Source organism: Balaenoptera acutorostrata, chromosome 2, assembly GCF_949987535.1.
Source record: "Balaenoptera acutorostrata chromosome 2, mBalAcu1.1, whole genome shotgun sequence".
In the NCBI taxonomy this organism is placed as follows: Eukaryota; Metazoa; Chordata; class Mammalia; order Artiodactyla; family Balaenopteridae; genus Balaenoptera; species Balaenoptera acutorostrata.
This window is the reverse complement of record NC_080065.1, coordinates 62,067,119-62,087,516: the sequence shown is the minus strand read 5'-3', so window position 1 is coordinate 62,087,516 and position 20,398 is coordinate 62,067,119. Positions and strand designations below refer to the sequence as shown.

At 42.1% G+C, this 20,398-nt stretch overlaps 1 protein-coding gene across 4 annotated transcripts in view; it reads right to left on the bottom strand.

Annotated features, from left to right (window-relative positions):
- Nucleotides 1-15,052, bottom strand: part of HEXB (hexosaminidase subunit beta) — a 38,614-nt gene extending 23,562 nt beyond the window's left edge. Inside the window, exons 1-5 of one of the 4 annotated variants that reach the window (XM_057541442.1) lie at nt 14,660-15,052; nt 11,067-11,212; nt 6,733-6,798; nt 1,176-1,222; nt 775-885 (exon numbers count right to left, since the gene is read on the bottom strand). In XM_057541442.1, coding sequence (XP_057397425.1) covers nt 775-885; nt 1,176-1,222; nt 6,733-6,798; nt 11,067-11,212; nt 14,660-14,910 — 621 coding nt within the window. In that variant the 5' untranslated portion in view covers nt 14,911-15,052. The remainder of the gene's footprint in view (nt 1-774; nt 886-1,175; nt 1,223-6,732; nt 6,799-11,066; nt 11,213-14,659) is intronic. The other 3 variants (XM_007175916.2, XM_007175917.2, XM_057541443.1) reach the window with 3 other exon arrangements.
- Between the last annotated feature and the right edge of the window lie 5,346 nt (nt 15,053-20,398).

The window sequence follows — 20,398 nt, the reverse complement described above, 5'->3', positions numbered from 1 at the left end:
CTACTTATTTTATGCATATCTATGTTCAAACTTTTTATACTAAGCATACATTTCTTTCATAAAAATTACAATAATGTCTTTTGGAGAAAGAAATTCAGGGTTTTAATGTAAACGTAAAAATAATTTTTTTATAACATAGTGTGCTCATAAATGATCAGGTGAAGGTGCAGAAAAATATGTCAAGAAAACCTCCCAATCCTTACAAACTGGCAGTGATGGTGGGGATGAACCAATGAAAAGTCCTTAAGAGAAAATAGTTAATGTCCACCTTGCCCCCCAGCTCCCACCACCTGAAGTTCCATATTCCTTTGGAACACTCTTCCTTAGGTACGAAGCTGCTCTCAGATTCCTTTCTAGGCCACTTTAAAAAAAGTAAGTGGAGACCACAAAAGTAAAGCCAACTAGAGGTACAATGACCATATATTCCTAACCAGAAGTCTAGACCCATGATTTGACAAATGATTCACAGAGGGCCAATGGGCACTATTAAAACTGAGTCTTTCTCTTAACAATGCTGACTGAATACTGGTTAAGCCCCTCTCCCACCCCAATGAAAACAAGAGAGTGATTCCCTAAGGGAGCCTCCACTTCTCAGCAGAGGAAATACACTTCTCAGGGGAGGGAGGGAAGAAAGCCCAGTGCTTATACTTAGTATATGGAAAATGAATCCCCTGTTCCAACCTGCACAACAGCATATGTAACCAACGTAAAGTAACAACATTAAAGGACACATCTTCAGAATAGACAGTGGATTAAAATAAAATAATTACCTACCAGAGTTTTAAAAATACTCTTAACGGACAGAAAGTGTCTGGATGTATCAATTAAAATTCCTCTATGAGGAAACCTTGGAGAATCTACAATGTTGGATTCATTGACAGTGAACTAAAAGACAAAAGAAAATTTTTATTTATTTTGTCTTAGATAAAATGTGTACTCATTTTATTTACGTAATAAATAAATTATACCTATCTATGCAAGTATTGGATAAAAGATTAATTTAAAACCAAAAAAAAGTATGAAATATACATTTACCAGATAAGATACACACTTGGGAAGAAAAAGCATTCAAGAAGCAATAAACAAAAAACATTCAAGAAGCTAAAAAGTTAATATTTTTCCTATAGTATTATATCTACCCAATAATGTTAGTAACATATAATAATCATACTTACAGTTCCATAAAAATCTTGATAAATTAACTGGCTAAAGGTCTCTAAGCCTAGGGAAAGTAAAATTTATTGCATTAATTTATAAAAGAGACAATAAAAGATGTATTATCCATACACAGAACCATAACCAGAAAAGGCAAATAAAATTAAATATGTTATACATGTGCCCTGTAACATATTTTCTAAAATCAAAGCTCAATCTTAAAAAATCCCTGTGCCATCTAATAAAAATGCTTTACTTCATTGTACCCATACCCTTGGTTTTGTCTGAATGATAAACACAAAATAGTGATTTAATAAAATAAAATGCCAGTTCCTTAATAAATTTATAGCACTGTAAGAAAGAATTTTTATCATAAAATATTATAGGCACTTTAGAAGGTACCTAAACTTAACAGAGGGCAAAGAGGCTCAGAAAACATCATGAAACTATAAATAAAGGCCCGACTTACAGTGTTTTATTTATACCTGCAAAGACTATCTCCTGACCAAAAATTTTTATTCAAGTGGATTGTTCTCTATATTACAGGCCAACTCCTCTATCTGGCCTTGACTTTACCAAAATTCATCATTCTAGCTGACAACTATATTGCCAAGGAAAATTTTAACCTAAGAATACAGGCATAGGGACTTGCCCGGTGGTCCAGTGGTAAAGAATGCACTGGACCAATGCAGGGGATGCGGGTTCAATGCCTGGTCAGGGAACTAAGATCCCACATGCCGCAGGGCAACTAAGCCCGCGCGCCACAACTACTGAGCCCGCATGCCTCAACTAGAGAGAGAAAACCTGCACGCCACAACTAGAGAGAAACCCATGCGCCACAACGAAAGATCCCGCATGCCACCATGAAGATCCCGCGTGCCACAACTAAGACCCGATGCAGCCATAAATTAAAAAATATATAAATTAAGTTTTTAAAAAAAGAATACAGGCATACCTCATTTTATTGCACTTCACAGATACTGCATTTTTTACAAATCAAAGGTTTGTGGCAACTCTGCATTGTCAGATGATCAATATTTTTTAGCAATGAAGTATTTTTAAATTAAGGTATGTACCTTGCTTTTTTTAGGCATAATACTATTGCACACTTAAAAGACTACAGTATAGTGTAAACATAACCTTGATATCCACTGGGAAACCAAAAAATTTGTGTGACTCCCTTTATTGAGATAGACACTTTACTGCAGTGGTCTGGAACCAAACCCACAATATCTCCAAGGTTTGCCTGTAGTTCAAAGTCAAATAAAAGAGAAGATGTGACAACATACCACAGAAATACGAAAGATCACAGGAGGCTTCTATGACAAACTATATGCCAACAAATCTGACAACTTAGAAGAAACGAATATATTCCTAGAGAGAGAAAACTTACCAAGACTGAATTATGAAGAAACAGCAAACTTGAGCAAACTGATTACTAGGAGACTGTATCAGTAATCAAAAATCTCCCAACAAACAAAAGTCTAGGACCAGAAGGCTTCACTGGTGAATTCTACCAAACATTTAAAAAAGATTTAATTTTTTGGATATGACACCAAAAGCAAAGGAAACAAAAGCAAAAATAAACAAGTGGGACTACACCAAAGTAAAAAGCTGCACAGCAAAGGAAATCATCAACAAAATGAAAAGGCAATCTGGGACTTCCCTGGTAGTCCAGTGGGTAACACTCCACGCTCCCAATGCAGGGGGCCCAGGTTCGATCCCTGGTCGGGGAACTAGATCCCACGTGCATGCCGCAACTAAGAGTTTGCATGCCGCAACTAAGGATCCCGCATGCCAAAAAGAGGATCCCACGTGCTGCAACTAAGACCCAGTGCAGAATGAATGAATGAATGAATGAATGACAGCCCTTTATCTCCCCCCTCCAAGAAAAATGAAAAGGCAATCTACCAAAGGATGAAGATACTTGCAAATCATATATCTGTTAAGGGGTTCATATGTAAAGAACTCATACAACTCAATAGCAAAAAAACAAACAATCCAATTTAAAAATGGGTAGAAGATGTGAACAGATATTTTTTCAAGGAAGACCTATAAATAGCCAACAGATATATGAAAAGGTGTTCCACATCACTAACCATCAGGGAAATGCAAATCAAAACCACAGTAACATATTACCTCACACCCAAAAACACAAGAAATAACAAGGGTTGGTGAGGACGTGAAGTAAAAGGGTCCCTCATGCACTGTTCATGGGAATGTAAACTGGTGCAGCCACTACAGAAAACAGTACAGAGGTTCCTCAAAAAACTAAAAATAGAACTACCACATGATCCAGCAATTCTACTTCTGGGTATTTATCCAAAGAAAACAAAACACTAACCCCCCAAATATATGCACCTCTATGTTCACTGCCGCATTACCATAGCCGAGATATGGAAACAACCTGTCCATCAATGGATGTATGGATAAAGATGTGGTATACATATACAATGGGATATTATTCAGCCATAGAAAGAAGGAAATCCTGCTATTTGGGACAACATGGATGGAACTTGAGGGCATTATGCTAAATGAAATAAGAGAAAGACAAATACTGAATGATCTCACTTAGATGTGGAATCTTAAACAAACAAACAAAAACCAAGCTCATAAATATAAAGAACAGATTTGTGGTTACTAGAGACGGGGATAGGGGGTAGGCAAAATGGGTGATGGGGGTCAAAAAGTACAATCTTTCATTTATAAATAAGTCCTAGGGATGTAAGGTACAGCATGGTGACTATAGTTAATAAATATTGTGTTGCCTATTTGCAAGTTGCTAAAAAGAGTAAAATCTTAGAAGTTCTCATCATAAGAAAAACAATATTTTTCTAACTATGTGTGGTGATGATGTTAACTTACTGTGGTGATCATTTTGCATTATACACAAATATCAAATCATTGTGTTGTATACCTAAAATTAATATAATGTTATGTCAATTATACCTCAAAAAAAATAGGAAATAGGAAAGAATAAAAAGTTCAAAGTCATTTTTGCTATGCCTCCCTCCCACCCCCAATACAGGCCCATACCAGGAGGAATAACTTGGGAATTTTCTGTTAAGTGGCAGTACACTCAATTATCATTTAGAGCACATTTGTTACTTTCAAAGTCTGACAGTAAGCAGAAAATAAGGCCTTCCTGGACTAGATTCCCAAAATGCTCTCAAAAGTTCTATTATTTTGACGTGGATCAGGGCAAACATCAAAAAACTTCTGTTTTCCCTAACAGGCCCCAGACAAGACAGGCACATCAGACCGACAAAAGCTTAAAATCACATAACATTATATGTAAATGATCTACATGATAATGTTTGTAGTTACATTTGCGGTAAACATCTATAGCTATTTTCATGTCGTATTTTGAAATAAGATCATAATCATACCAATATTATTATGACTATAATACATATAGCAGTAACAGTGATTATAATCATACCATTATTATTATGACTACAAAACATATAGCAGTAACAACGATCATTTTATTCTAGATAACACTCAACCTGAGTCAAATCCAAAGCCTTCTTTATTTTTAATAACTTTGGTTGGCCTGCTCACATTAAAGAAAATTACTCTCCTTTCTCAAAACTATACTAATTTGGAAGCCAGTACAACAAAATCTTATCTACTTAAAAGAAGAGGTAATAGCAGCTTTTTTAAAATAAATTTCTTTATTTATTTATTTTTGGCTGTGTTGGGTCTTCGTTTCTGTGCGAGGGCTTTCTCCAGTTGCGGCGAGCGGGGGCCACTCTTCATCGCGGTGCGCGGGCCTTTCACTGTCACGGCCTCTCTTGTTGCGGAGCACAGGCTCCAGACGCGCAGGCTCAGTAATTGTGGCTCACGGGCCTAGTTGCTCCGCGGCATGTGGGATCTTCCCAGAGCAGGGCTCGAACCCGTGTCCCCTGCATTGGCAGTCAGATTCTCAACCACTGCGCCACCAGGGAAGCCCAATAGCAGCTTTTGAACAGCAAAAATAAATGTCCCAATGCCCGAACTTTGAAGTTCAGACTGAAAGTCACAGGAAAAGCTTTTAAGGTTCCTCTCTGCCCACCACCTCCAATCACTCTAGAGTATATTTTTATCTTTTCATGCTATCCCTGCAAACTTTGTTATATTTCTAAATCCACAGGAATTTAAAATGGGGGAAGGGTTCTCTTCTTTTCTCAGCTATCATGGTGTGTATGGTTGACTCTGTTCCTGACCTTGTCTTCTCACAAGACTCCCAGGATCAAATGATTCCTGGCCAAGAAACAGAAGCAGAATTGTCCCATTCCCCAGTGGATTCAGATGAAAGCTGGTGATGAGATCAAGTACAACTCCCATGAGGAGACAGTGGAGAGGAACCAAGCTGAGTTGCTAAGGACTCTCCCATGCGATGGCACATGCATTTATGCTGCATGTACATCACTAGCATCTTACCATATCAAGCTGAAACCATCACCACTACGTGGACAGTTGGACATGTTTTATTGGGAAAATGATTATTCTCTTTGTTTTTATGCTTCTGCACTAATAGGTTGGTTCAGAAAAAAATATGTGAGTATACTTTTGTTTGAATGTATAAACAAATGCAGAAGGGAAATGCTTGCTACGGAAGGCAGCAAGAAGTGATCATAAAACAAAATTCCTTAATCAGAGCAGGTGAGAGCCATTTATAACTCTATAAACATTATAGTCCCGGGGCTTCCCTGGTGGCGCAGTGGTTAAGAATCCGCCTACCAGCCCTGGTCCGGGAAGATCCCACATGCCGTGGAGCAACTAAGCCCATGCACCACAACTACTGAGCCTGCACTCTAGAGCCCACGAGCCACAACTACTGAGCCCGCGCACCTAGAGCCTGTGCTCCGCAACAAGAGAAGCCACCACAATGAGAAGCCCACGTACCGCAATGAAGAATAGCTCCCGCTCACCGCAACTAGAGAAAGCCCACGTGCAGCAATGAAGACCCAACGCAGCCAAAAATAAATAAATTAAATAAATAAATTAAAAAAAAATTATAGCCCCGGGCTTCCCTGGTGGCGCAGTGGTTGAGAATCTGCCTGCCAATGCAGGGAATACGGGTTCGAGCTCTGGTCTGGGAAGATCCCACATGCCGCGGAGCAACTAGGCCCATGAGCCACAACTACTGAGCCTGCGCGTCTGGAGCCTGTGCTCCGCAGCAAGAGAGGCCGTGACAGTGAGAGGCCCGTGCACCGCGATGAAGAGTGGTCCCCGCTCGCCACGGCTAGAGAGGGCTCTCGCACGGAAGTGAAGACCCAACACAGCCAAAAATAAATAAATAAATTAAATAAAAAAAAAAGACACATTTAAAAAAAAAAATTATAGTCCCAAGAACATCAATGAATTACAGCATTATGAATGTAATAACCTTCAAGCATTTTTAAAAGGTCAAATGATCTTTCTCCCATGCCTTAAGTAGTATATATTTAATGGAAATTGTTTTGGAAATACCCAGCAAATCATTCTATAAAGGGTCCAAGGAAGCAAAGTTTTGCTGTGCTTCATTTCCCAAAGTGGCAACTGAAAATATTTCCTTACTAGAAAATAACAATGAAACCACATAGAACTCACCTCGTAATACTCCCCAAACTCTGTTGGCAGTGAGCGAGGCCACTGGTCCTTTCACAAGTAAAGTATCTGTATTGGAAAAAAAAATGCTTCTTGTATGGTGACAGACGGTAACTAGACTTATCACGGTGATCATTTCGAAATGTGTAGAAATATCGAATCACCATGTTGTGTAACAGGAGCTAACATGGTGTTGTAAGTCAATTATACTTCAAAAGCAAACAAACTCATAGAAAAAGAGATCAGGTTTGTGGTTACCAGAGGCGGGTGGTGGGGGGAGAGGGAATTGGATGAAGGTGGTCAAAAGGTATAAACTCCCAGTTATAAGATAAATAAGTACTAGGGCTGTAATGCACAACATGATGAATATAGTAAACAGGGCTGGATGCAGTATATGACAGCTGTTAAGAGAGTAAATCCTAAGAGTTCTCATCACAAGGAAAACAATTTTTTTTCTTTCTTTAACTTTGTATCTATATGAGGTGACGGATGCTCACTAAATTTACTGTGATAATCATTTCATGATGTGTGTAAGTCAAATCATGATGCTGTACACCTTAAACAGTGCTGTCGATTATATCTCAATAAAACTGGAAAAAAATGTTTGTTTTTAATCCCTCAATAACACACATTTCCCTAAACACATAATTGGTATTTCTGGATCATTCTTTTCTCCTGAGCTCCAGACCTGTTTCTCCACCTGCCTCCTGTACATCCTCACTTAGAAGCCCTATAGGTTCCTTTAACTCCACATGCCCCACTCTGAACTCTTCCCTCTTTCACCTGCCGGGCTCTGGGCTCATCGTGCACCACGCTCCGACCAGGTGATTTGCTCAAGTCAGGAAGTTGGGTGTCACCTCCATGATTCCTCATTTTCCCCTGCAGGAGAGTTATTCTCTCCAACTACCCCTTTACAGAAGAGGGTCCTACTTAAGCTAAGAATTTAAGTCAAAAGTGCAAACTCCTCAGTGCCCATAATTCCTTGGTGAAGCCTCCAGTATCGCTCAATCTTCCACTCCCTCTAAGGCCAGAGAGTCTTCTCTACTCTGTCCCTTCTCTCCCTGTGCTCCCCTACTTGCCCTGTACCTACCTTCCCCCAACATTATCCTAAATCTTCCTTAAGACTCACTTCTTAACTCACTATAGCTTAATTCAGCTTTGTCCCACTCAATAAAAAGTTCACACCCATCTAAAACGGGGCTCCAGTTGGCTGCTTCTGGGCAAAGGGGGCACTAATCTCTCAATCCTTGAAATCATACTCTGCCTGAGGTTGCCCCAATAGTCATCTTAGTCTTTGGAGAGGTTTGGGATGGAATCATTCACAGATAAAGGAAAGCACCAGAAAGCACAGAGAGATCGAAAGCTAAAGGGGTGTGACAGATGCAGACTTTGCCACGGTAAAGACACTCAAGGGCTGCAGGTTAATGATTTAATAGCGTATCTGGGCTGCATCCTCCTCCTCCACCACCCCGACCTCCCCAGGCTGTCCCATGATAGTTGGCTACAGGTAGGGAAAACCGTCCTATCAACAGCCAGTAATCAGGTGACAGTCTTCTGACAAGGTAGCCTTTGCCATCAGAAGAACAGAGTCATGAGTTAGCTAAAGGCCAGGCTAAGGATGCTATAGCTGTTATGACCACAATCTAACCACGATTCTCCGCCTCTGTACCAAATTCTAAGTTAGCTACCTAGATAGAGCTTACCGTTCCACAGGTCACTGTTTAAAAGCCAGTTTTTGCCACATTACCGTTTTGAGATCTCCTGGAATTAGTCAGCCTAAAGAGTTATCTAAAATCATTAACATGTGGCATGTACCTGATGCCAATTATTTTCCAATAGCTGAGGGCGGGCTGATATTTAAAAGGATTCTGATTCAACTCAACGCAAAAACCGCAGATATAAAGCAGTTAGAAGGAGATTTTGGTTTCTAAATATATGGACAAATAAGCTATAGAATTTCAATTTTTATTTCAAAGCCAAATTCTTAGTGTTAACAGTGATTACCTCCCTGACAGGGGATAGGAGGCATCTTTTTTTTCAGTTATCCCTTTCTGTACTTTTTGCACCACACTGTGGTTTTGAAGGGTATACATACAAATAGCAGTAATGGATTCCTCTTTTTAAAATAATAAAATGTTATAGATAAGGCTAAAGTCCCCTTTGAGATGCCCACTCAACTCCCCCTATTTTCCTCAGAGGAAAGAAATATCAGGCCTTTTCTTAGGCATTTTCATACACATATGTGTAACAAGAAAATACAGTATTGCTTTATGTGTGCTTTCTTTTGTATATGTTGGTATATAAATGGTATCCTCCTGTACATATTATATAAATTTCTTTGCCCAACTCAGCAATTTATCTTCGCAAGTTCTCCACATCTGTTCTTTATAACTCCACTTTTTTATTCTTAATTGTTGTATAGTATTCTCTAGTGTCAACTGACAAGATATATTTAGCCATTCTTCTAGTGATGAACATTTAGTTTTGCTTATAAATCTTCATCACTGCAGGCAAACTGCGTGGAACATTCTTGATGTATGTAATTATTTCTCTGTGGTAGAAATTAGTCTATTTCTGGTTCTGAGGGTATGCATATTTTTATTTTAATTGATGATGATGCTGTAACACTTGTCACTTTCTCCAAGATTTCCGCATCCTCTTGGACAACGGTTGATATCTTGTTATTTCCATTTGTGTGTGCTACTTTTATCATCATCAACTAGTTTAAAACTAGTTTATCCTTTAACCAGAAAATTTCACAGGCAGCTTGTCTCCAGAAGCTTCCCTTTCAGAAAAAAGAGGGTTTGCAAAGCTGAATGGAAGATAGGCTATAACTCCCCAGCCTCGATATGTTCCATTTGTTGGAATTTACAATATGTCATTGTATTGCCTGTCAGCAAAGATCCCTTGGTAATTTAACGACCATTTCTCAATTCAGATTGCAAAACCTAATTAATAAAGTGTCCAGTAAAATCACATGGCTAATGTTGGCAAATCATCCTGTTTCTCTTCTAAGAACAGCTACAGAATTGAAGAGAAATTAAGTTATTTTTCAGAGATGTATTAAGAAATCTCATCTCTATCGAGAGGATGAAGAGATGTACTTAACTGTCTGTGAGGCAGTCTGAGAACAAAGGAGTCGCTCTTTTCTCTAAGATATGCATTTTCCTTTCTATTTTTACACCTGACTCACCAGTCTGCTCTTTCTGCACTAATCTTATATCACCCATTGCTCTTCTTTGATTCCTTGATACAATTCCACATTATTCCCAGTCAGTACACTCTATGGAAAAGGGCTGCCCATTTGTTTATTCCTTCTAGAGCAATTTAGGAAAAGCCTTAGAGAATAATGTTTTAGGCAAACAAAAAGAATCATGTAGCTAAATGTTGATTACATTGTCAATCAATATAAATGAAGATGAAACATATATAATACAACATAAATATAAATGAAAATGAAACGCTTCACCCCTCCCAGTTCTGCATTATCTTTGTGTCAAATTAAATTGTAAATAGAGATCATGCCAGGACTTCCCTGGCGGTCCAGCGGTTAAGACTCCGTGCTTCCACTACAGGGGGCAGGGGTTCAGCTCCTGGTCGGGGAACTAAGATCCCACATGCCGTGCAGCACAGCCAAAAAAAAAAAAAAAAAGAGCATGCCTATAAGCACAGACTTGTCTTCAAAATAAACTACCTAGATGTCCAAAAATCAGGGATAAGCCAAGTAAGTTTTGACACATCTGTACAGTTGGTAGAACATTATTCAGACGCTAAAAATGCTGTCATAGAAAAATATTTAGTGAAATACATGTTTATAATGGATTGTTATGCAAAACAGAAAAACCACAGGTACAGTACTCCTTTTTCATGCCATTGTTTATCATATGCTTCTATTTATATCTATAAAATATTTAAATGTATCACTCTGCAAAAAAAAAAAAATCTGAAATAACAGTGGTTAACTCTGAGTGCTGGGGTTATGAGTAATTTATTTCCTCCTCTTCACTTACTGTACTTAAAGATTTCCTACAACAATTATGTATTCGTTTTGCCATCAGACTTTAATGGTAATTTTCTTTTTTTTTGCGCCACACCTCACGGCATGTGGGATCTTAGTTCCCCGACCAGGGATCGAACCTGTGCCCCCTGCAGTGGAAGTGCAGAGTCTTACCCACTGGACCACCAGGGAAGTCCCCTAATGGTAATTTTAAAAATAGGAATTATAAACTCACTGGTCAAGAGCTCACAATAGTTCATGGCGTGGAGCCAGCTTCTAGCACTCGAGTCTGTAACAAGCAGCTTTGTTCACAATACATTCACATGACATAGGTACTCACAGGACTCATCCGAAGAGATCTTGGGGAAAGTGTCACACTCTGGGTCCAGGATAACTGAGACTTGAAGTTGCTGCAACTCCACTCCAACACGAAGATCAGCAGAGCCATGATGCCACTTGTAGAAACCAAAAATATAGTCATAATATCTGCGTGAGAGAGAAATTCAAACAAAATTTTAAAGCACTGTAGCCAAGTTTTAAATACATATGTGGTAGCAGACACTGTCGTTGACTCCTCAAATCCCTGCTACCCCGTATCAGTCCAACTAGAGGCTCTCACCCCAAGCTGCACATTAGAATCACATGGAGGGCTTTTTGCAAACAAGTATTGATGTCCAGACCTTCAGAATCAGAATCAGAATCTCTGAGAGCATGATCCAGGCACAAAGATTTTAAAAGTCCCCCTGCCATAATCCCAAGTGACTCCTATGAAGTCCCCATTAAGAACCAATAATCAAACTAATAATCCTGGGTGTGCAAGTCAATTCTGACCAGTGATGGGGCAGGGGTGGGAGGACGCTTCCTCTCCTAAGTGAGCCACAAGAAGAAAACTTTCTCTGTACGTGATACCTAGACCAGTTGCAGCCACACCAAAGATGGCAGAGCAGAGGTGGAAAGAATACAGATTTCCTAATCATACTGTTGAGCCACTTAGCCAACTAGCCCTGAAATCCTGCCTGCTTTTATATTTCCATAATGCGTGAGATAATAGGTTTTCTTTTTGCTCAAGCCAGACTGAGTCAGGGTTCCTGTTACCTTCCAACAAAAGTATCCTAGCTAATACACAAACACCACAGAATTCTCACTAGGGCCTTGAAAATTTACCTTCTGCTGGTACCCGAATAGCAGAGGAAGAGGATATTAAATAAACATTTGAAGGTGCTAGAAGATAAAAGATCACACAGGCTTCAAAGCCTATGATATTTAATAGATTTTGATAAGCCAGAAGGTTGTGTATGCTACTTATATGTAAGACCATCTTGTGTTTTTCCAGGGACGTAAGGAGAGCTGGGAGAGTTCTGATGAACTTGGAAGTGAGTGTATGGAAGTTAACCAGTGAGACAGTGGAAGAGATGAAGGTGCTGAGGACCTTTTTCGTAGGAAAACCTTGACAGACTCAAAAGGAAATTAAGATCACTAAACTGTATACTTAAAAATGGTTAAGATAGCAATCTTATGTATATTTTACCACAAATTTTAAAAAAAATTTTTAAGGGAAATTCAAGCTGCCAGCAGCTTTGAGATTTGAGTTAGGTGCTGGCTTGTCCCAAATAAGGAAAATCTTGGCTCTGGATATTAAAACGCTAACAGAAAACTCAAAGGGTTCTGGCGCAGTGGTGTGCAAGGTATGTGGGTTAATTTAGCTTTTCAGGAACTGAGGGAGCAAAGCTATTTGTTCATTAAAAAAAAAATGAGTAACTTGCATGTGATAGATCTTGTTCTAGAAGCTGAGGAAGCAGCCATGTACCAAACAGACAGAACTCTGCCTGCAAAATGCATAGAGTTTCAAAGCAGGGTTTGAGATAGAAACTGGGCTCTTCAGGAGACAGGAGCTACGAGAATCTGAACAAACTTGTGTGTTCCCCACGGCCTAGAGCTTCTGGAACAACCCCATCATGCTTTTACCCTGAAGTAGATACTGCCCCTCCTGAGATCCTAGAATGCTCACCTGAACGCTTTCAAGTCTTAGCCATAAGGGCTAATGTTTTATTTTTTTTAACATCTTTATTGGAGTATAATTGCTTTACAATGGTGTGTTAGTTTCTGCTTTATAACAAAGTGAATCAGCTACACATATACATATATCCCCATATAGGACTAATGTTTTATAACCTGCTTCCTAACAATGCAGGGTATAATTAATAGCTGCTTCACACACATGGCACGAATTAGTTAGGCAATCGTCAGATAATTACCTGCACTGCCTTGAGATGCCAAGATTTGTTTTTAAACCATCTCACAGCTGATTCAAGTTCTGGTTATCTAACCATGGTTAACTTAAGTCATCCACGCTCTCCTGCCATACTCATATCACTTCAGCTTATTACCGAGTCCTTATTTTACTAGCAGGATGGCACAGAAGGAAAATCCAATTTTATGAACTGAGTCCCGAAGCAAATATGGTGTGTTTGTTTTTAAAAGATTTCCTAGTCATGATCTTCCATTAGATGGCCTGCAAGTACTTTTTCCTTCTCAATATCCCAAGGCAACCAACCACCCTGATTTTACTTCTTCACCCAGACTCTAGCCATTCTGACCTGTTAGCAGATTCAACACCAAAGGCTCAGTGGAGTATGCGTCTAAACTGAGGGCCACAAGGTCCCTTTAATTGTACACAACCGAAGGAGAAGAAACCATCTCTGCCATCAACTTCTTGAGACTCTTCAGCCTAAGCCTACGCTCCAGGCCTACCTGGGGCCAGCAGGTGTTATTAAACTAGTTTTGCATCTTTCCAGCAGCTGCTTGGTGTCCTGCAGGCACGATTAAACTATAATGACCTCTAGGAACAGAGACCAAAATCTAAGGGAGAAAAGGGGTAGTACCGTCAGCACCAAATTACAATCCTTCGGGGCACTGAACACCTTCAGGACAGTCCTGCCCACACAGGTCGCAGAGTGAGCCTTACTGAAACATCTCCCCAAGTGCAATCTGTCTTGTACATGGTGCAGTTAGCAAAGCTAGCGTTGTGACGCTACACTGTAAATCAAACTTACATCAATTTAAAAAAGCAAAAAAACCCCAAAAAGCTAGCACTGTGGGCTCCCTCCTCAATACACAATTCACCCTGTGGCCAACGGGTTTACAGACATGAGGGCTGTGGAAATGTGAGGTGCTAAAGATCTAAACAAGAAGCTGGGAGAGCAAGCACATAAGTGTTTCTGGGAAACAAAAAGAGAAGCAGATACTGCAGCGCAGCGACCATATCAAAGTAGTTAGGTGAAAATATTCAGCATTTTGCACGGAATTGAGATTTGGGAAGGGAAGGGGAGTTCTGGGCAGTGCTCCAACCTACGGACTTTCTGCCATCTGAATTGCAACCAGATTTGGGGAGGGCGAGAGATGGCCTATAAATGACAAGCAACTTTGGGGAACCCCTGGTCCCCAAGCTTTAAGCACTCATCTTCCTCTCAGAACTCCCTTCAAATAAACTGCCATTTCCCTCCCTCCTCTCCGTCTACCCCATTCTCCCCTCCGAGGCGAACACGGCCACTGACTGAGCAACCTATTCCTTCCACTCAGTATCCCGCACTCAAAGCAGGGTTCCAGAGCACCCAGGAAGTTCCTTAGGAGGCAGGAGGGGAAGGGGAAGTGCTTGGGTTTCAGTTCGTGTTGGTTCGAGCCGGCTCTGCCATCTTCTAGACCTGTGACTTTGGTGGGGTCACTGGCCGACTCGGAGACTGTTTCCTCCCCTGTCAAATGGAGATCAGAGCGCCGGCGCAGCTGGATGGCTGTGCGGGTGGTAAGAAGCGCTCAGGTGTTCCTCCTCTCGCCCCCCCGCCCCGCGCCTGCACTGCGTCCCAGGGTGGTCTGTCCCTCCCCGTCCCGGGGTCTCCGGGTCCCCTTCCCGCCCGGCCGCCCGTCGGGAGCACTCACCGCCGAAACGCCTCCTGCAGCAGTGAGCAGGAGGGGCCGGCCTTGGAAGTGGAGCTGTGGCTGAAGAAGAAGTTGTCGGGAGAGAGGTGCAGCACGCGCGGGGTGGTCTGCACGGAGAGAGGCATAGGCCAAAGACACAAGTCCGGCGACGCGGCGGCGACGGCGGAGGCGCGCACTGCCTGCACCGCCAGCGCCGCCAGCAGTTCCAGCAGCCTGGGTAGCCTCGGCCACCCCAGCCCGCGATGCTCCATGGCTTCTCAGCTGCTCTCTTCCGCGGTCGGCCGGGTATGCCCGAGCCGCCGCCCCGGTACCTGACTTCTCTTCCCCGGCCGGGGAGGGGGGAGCGCGGAGCGCGCGCGAGTCACGGAGTCAGCTGACTGTGTGTTCTGCCCCGGCTCCGCCTCCAGAGCGACCACCGTCCCGCCCCGCCCCGCCCCAGTTGCCCTCCCCGCCCAGCCCAACCCCGGACTTTGCCAGGCGCGGAGTCGGCCGCCGGCTTCGTGCCTGCAGCGCTCGCGCTCTCCTTCCGGCCTCTGGAGTTAGTGACAACGCACGCCACGAGCACCTAACTTCCCTCACCCCTAACACCAGATAACCGGGTGGTTATTTGCCCCTCAGTCTGGACTTTTCTATAACTGCAGTAGAGCTTTAATTATTAAAGCCTCCCATCAGAACCCCTCAGGACAGAGTTTTGAACAGATGGGAGGTTAAAAGTTAGGCAGAAGATAGGGACTTCCCTGGTGGTCCAGTGGTTAAGACTCCCCTTTCCCAATGCAGGGGGCCCGGTTATATCCCTGGGGGGGAACTAGATCGCACAGCCGGCAACAAAGATCGCGCACGCCGCAACTAAGACCTGGCGCAGCCAAATAAATAAATAAATACTAAAAAAAAAAAAAGTTAGGCCGAAGATATTCCGTGAGAGAATGTGCAATATTGAATCTTTCCACTTAGACATAATCTCTGAATTTATAAAGTTGTTTTATGCTTGTCGCCAAAGTCCCATAGTCTACTTTACCTGGCCTTTCTTATTTCTCATTAGCCATGTTCCTAGACCTTACATTCCTTTGTTGCTGGTGTTAATATAATCCCTCCTGACCCCTAGTTTCCCCCCAGAAATTAAAAAGGAATGAGGTAGACCTTTAGATATTGGCCTGGAAAGATCTTTCCACCTGCTGCTTGTACCACTGACCTCACCCCTACCTCAACCAGTGTGGAAACACAGCTAGCTGCCAAAGTCTTCCTTGTAAAAGGTAAACTAAGTCATGTCACTTCTTTACTCAATACATGTCAATGGCTTGTTTCCCATTGTCCCTAGAATAAAATTTATCTCCTACCCCTCCTTCTTACCCTCCTCCCACCATCCCCAATTTGTCATGGAATGTGAGATGTTATGATGGAGGAATCTGAACTGGGGGGAAATGAGAAATGTAATGACCGAAGGACTTGATTTGATGTGTGGAGATGAACCAGGGCCTGTCAGAGAACATCTCTTACCTGAGAAGAGATGGCACTAGCTACCCAGGGCAGGGTTTACTAGGAGGGCACTGCTGCCAGACCTGAATGTTAACCTGCCCTGCTCTCCACATGAAGAGGTCTAGAGAGAGGTGAGGAGTTTGTCTTCTAGGGAAGAGCCAAGTTCTTGGGAGTTAGGGACTAGCATTTGGTTTGTTCCCTGCCAGAGTCATCCAGTCTGGTCTGCAGCTTCGGAGGCTGAGAGATTCCAAGAGAACCACACACGAAATGCGAAGCTGACACTGAGTGAGTCTTCACTTCTCACTAGGACTTGCAGGCAGCTGGCACTCATGGAAATGCTCTGGGAAGTGTGGTGTGGTATGTGGAGGACCAGAAAATTCAGCTAGGAGCCTTCAGAAGAGCGCTAAACAGGAGCTGCTTCCTTTTGTTGAAAATGTGCTGGTTAGAAGAAGGAACCATGGGCTGCCCTGGAGAACTGCCCCATCTGAGCAAGGGGTCACGTACCTGAAATGGCCTGCACAGGCATGGGATGAGGGGAGACATGGTGACCCCTTTTGACACTTCATCATGTCATGGTACCAGAGTGGGTAGGGGTAGAGTATACGGCCTGAGAACAAACATCACATACGTTGGGACAGCAGAAGGAACTCAGACAGGAGAACAAACCACCTAGACCTCATCAGCCCTGAGTCCCAGCATGAGAAGAGAGGCAGGAGTAACCAGCAGCAAAGGAGGGGTTCCTTCATGGTTTTACCAAGGTGCCAGACTCCACACGGGCAAGAAAATACTTTCCTAGTATCCACCAAGGAATTCTCCCATTCCAAAGAGACAGAATCTAAGAACCAGGAAGCAGCTCAGATATCCAGCGGTCCTCAACCTCACTATGCCTCAGGCTCACCTTGGAGCTTAGGAAAAACACTGATGCTGGAGTTCAGGTCCAGATCTATTAATTAAGAATCAGCAGGTAGAAGATGAGGGTGATTCTTTTTTTTTTTTTTTTTTTCTTCTACAACTTTCTTGAGTATAATTGACATCCAATAGACTGCATATATTCAAAGTGTACAGTTTGGTAAGTTTTATGTATGTAACAGTGGAGCCATCACCACAATCAAGATAATGGACATATCCATCACCCCCGAAAGTTTCTTCCTGCCTTCCGCAGTCCCTGCCCCCTGCCCCTGCCCTCTCTACCCTCACCCCACTCCCACCTCACCTCCTGTCCAGACAACTGCTGATCTGCTTTTGTAACCAAAAATTAGTTTGCGTTCTCTAAAATTTTAAAGAAATAGAACCATACAGTATGTTCTCTTCTTTGGTCCTGTTTTTTTTACTCAGCATAATTTTTTTAAGATTCATACATGTTATCGTATTGCTACCAAACCAAATGTGGGTTCACTTGCCCTCACACAGTAAAGCCAATCTACTGACACTGGACTGTGGTGAAAGAAAGTGCAGCATTTATTGCAGGGCACCAAGCAAGGAGTTCAGGACAGCTAGTGCTCAAAAAACCTGAGCTCCCCAAAGGGTTTCAGCAAAGCATCTTTAAAGGCAAGCTGAGGGACAGTCGCAGGGTATGTTATCAACTCTTGCACAATTCTCTGATTGGATGATGGTGAGGTAACAGGGCAATGTCACAGGGGTTAATATTATGAATTCTCAGGCTCCAGTAGGTCTAGGGACTATGTGCTCATGGTCATTAAATAGTTAACATCTTCCATTTGGTGGGGGATTTCGTATCTGTAAAACAACTCAGGAAATGTGCATCAGATACTATTATCTAGGTAATTCAGAGAGGAGCTAAAGCAGAGGATATGAGGGGGAAGGGTCTGTCCCTGGAAGGCCCCATAGGGTCCTGCTCCATTTCAGTATTTCTCACAGCAGGAGGCTCCTGGGGGCTCAGAGAAGTTAACATTTTAAAAGCCCTTCTTGGGCTTCCCTGGTGGCACAATGGTTAAGAATCCACCTGCCAATGCAGGGGACACGGGTTCGAGCCCTGGTCCAGGAAGATCCCACATGCCGCGGAGCAACTAAGCCCTTGTGCCACAACTACTGAGCCTGCACTCTAGAGCCCACAAGCGACAACTACTGAAGCCCACGCTCCTAGAGCCTGTGCTCCGCAACAATAGAAGCCACCACAATGAGAAGCCCGCGCACCACAACGAAGAGTAGCCCCCACTCGCCACAACCAGAGAAAAGCCTGCACACAGCAACGAAGACTCAATGCAGCCAAAAATAAACATAAATAAATTAATTAAAAAAAAAAAGAAGCTCATGGGCAAGGATGTTAAAAAAAAATGGATTAAAGACCTAAATGTAAGACTGGACACTATAAAACTCTTAGAGGAAAACATAGGAAGAACACTCTTGGACATAAATCACAGCAAGATCTTTTTTGACCCACCTACTAGAGTAATGGAAATAAAAACAAAATAACAAATGGGACCTAATGAAACTTAAAAGCTTTTGCACAGCAAAGGAAACCATAAACAAGACAAAAAGACAACCCTCAGAATGGGAGAAAATATTTGCAAACGAATCAACAGACAAAGGATTAATCTCCAAAATATACAAACAGCTCATGCAGCTCAATATCAAAAAAAACAAACAACCCAATCCAAAAATGGGTATAAGACCTAAATAGACATTTCTCCAAAGAAGACATACAGATGGCCAAGAGGCACATGAAAAGATGCTCAACATCACTAATTATTAGAGAAATGCAAATCAAAACTACAATGAGGTATCCCTCACACTGGTTAGAATGGGCATCATCAGAAAATCTACAAACCATAAATGCTGGAGAGGGTGTGGAGAAAAGGGAACCCTCTTGCACTGTTGGTGGGAATGTAAACTGATACAGCCACTATGGAGAACAGTATGGAGGTTCCTTAAAAAACTAAAAATAGAACTACTATAAGACCCAGCAATCCCACTACTGGGCATATACCCAGAGAAAGCTATAATTCAAAAAGACACATATACCCCAATGTTCATTGCAGCACTATTTACAATAGCCAGGATGTGGAAGCAACCTAAAGGTCCATCAACAGATGAATGGATAAAGAAGACGTGGCACATATATACAATAGAATATTACTCAGCCATATAAAGGAATGAAATTGGGTCATTTGTAGAGACGTGGATGGACCTAGAGACTTATACAGAGTGAAGTGAGTCAGAAACAAAAACCAAATATCGTATATTAACGCATATTTGTGGAATCTAGAAAAACGGTAGAGATGAACCGGTTTGCAATGCAGAAATAGAGACACAGATGTAGAGAACAAACGTATGGACACCAAGGGGGGAAGGGGAGGGGTGGGATGAACTGGGAGATTGGGATTGACATATATACACTAATAAGTATCAAATAGATAACTAATGAGAACCTGCCGTATAGCACAGGGAACTCCACTTTGCTGTACAGTAGAAACTAACACAACATTGTAAAACAACAATACCCCAATTAAAAAAAAAAGATACACCAGTAAAAAGTAAAAACAAAACAAAAACAACAACAAAAAACAAACCAACAAAAAAGACAAGCTGCTGGATGAGGCACACTGCTACAGCTCTTGGGATTTCCCTTCCCCCACCCCTGCACCTGTTCCCTATCTCCATCAGGTAACCCTGCCTGGGCTGGGTCCAGCCTCCGAAAAGATCACAATCAAGGCATTTTATGGCTGAATATCAAAGAGCCAGGCTCCATCCCTTTGTGGAGCAACAGAACAAGTTGTCCATTCTCTGGGAGCCTTTGTCCCTTCCCAGCCCACTCCTTATGGACTGTGGATGTCATATAACCTGAGATCATTTAGTTTAATATTATCCACTGTAAACAGTGTGATGCATGAGGGGCCAGTTAGCATTTGAGGCCCCCTAATCAGGGATCCACACTTCGGGGATGAGCAGTGAGCCTCTAAAGCACCCTAATCAAGAATATACACTCCAGAATTATGGATTTGAATATTGTTTTTGAAATCTAACAATAGAGGGTTGGTTAACTAGTGGAAGTAATGACTGGAATGATTCCCCATTTAAATGCAGAGTTGAAATCTGTGGCTGACTAGAAAGACTGTCATGGACCCTACTGCCCTCACCCAAGCAAGTATGAGTGTAACAGGGAAGAGCCAATTTTGACTCCATGTTGGATCTGTTTCTTTGACTTTAACCTTTGCTTTTGTTGCTTTTGTTATTATAATCATACATAATGGCCTGCCTCAGGGAACCCTGCCCACCTGTGAATGGCTGCAGAAAAGAAGAAATTAA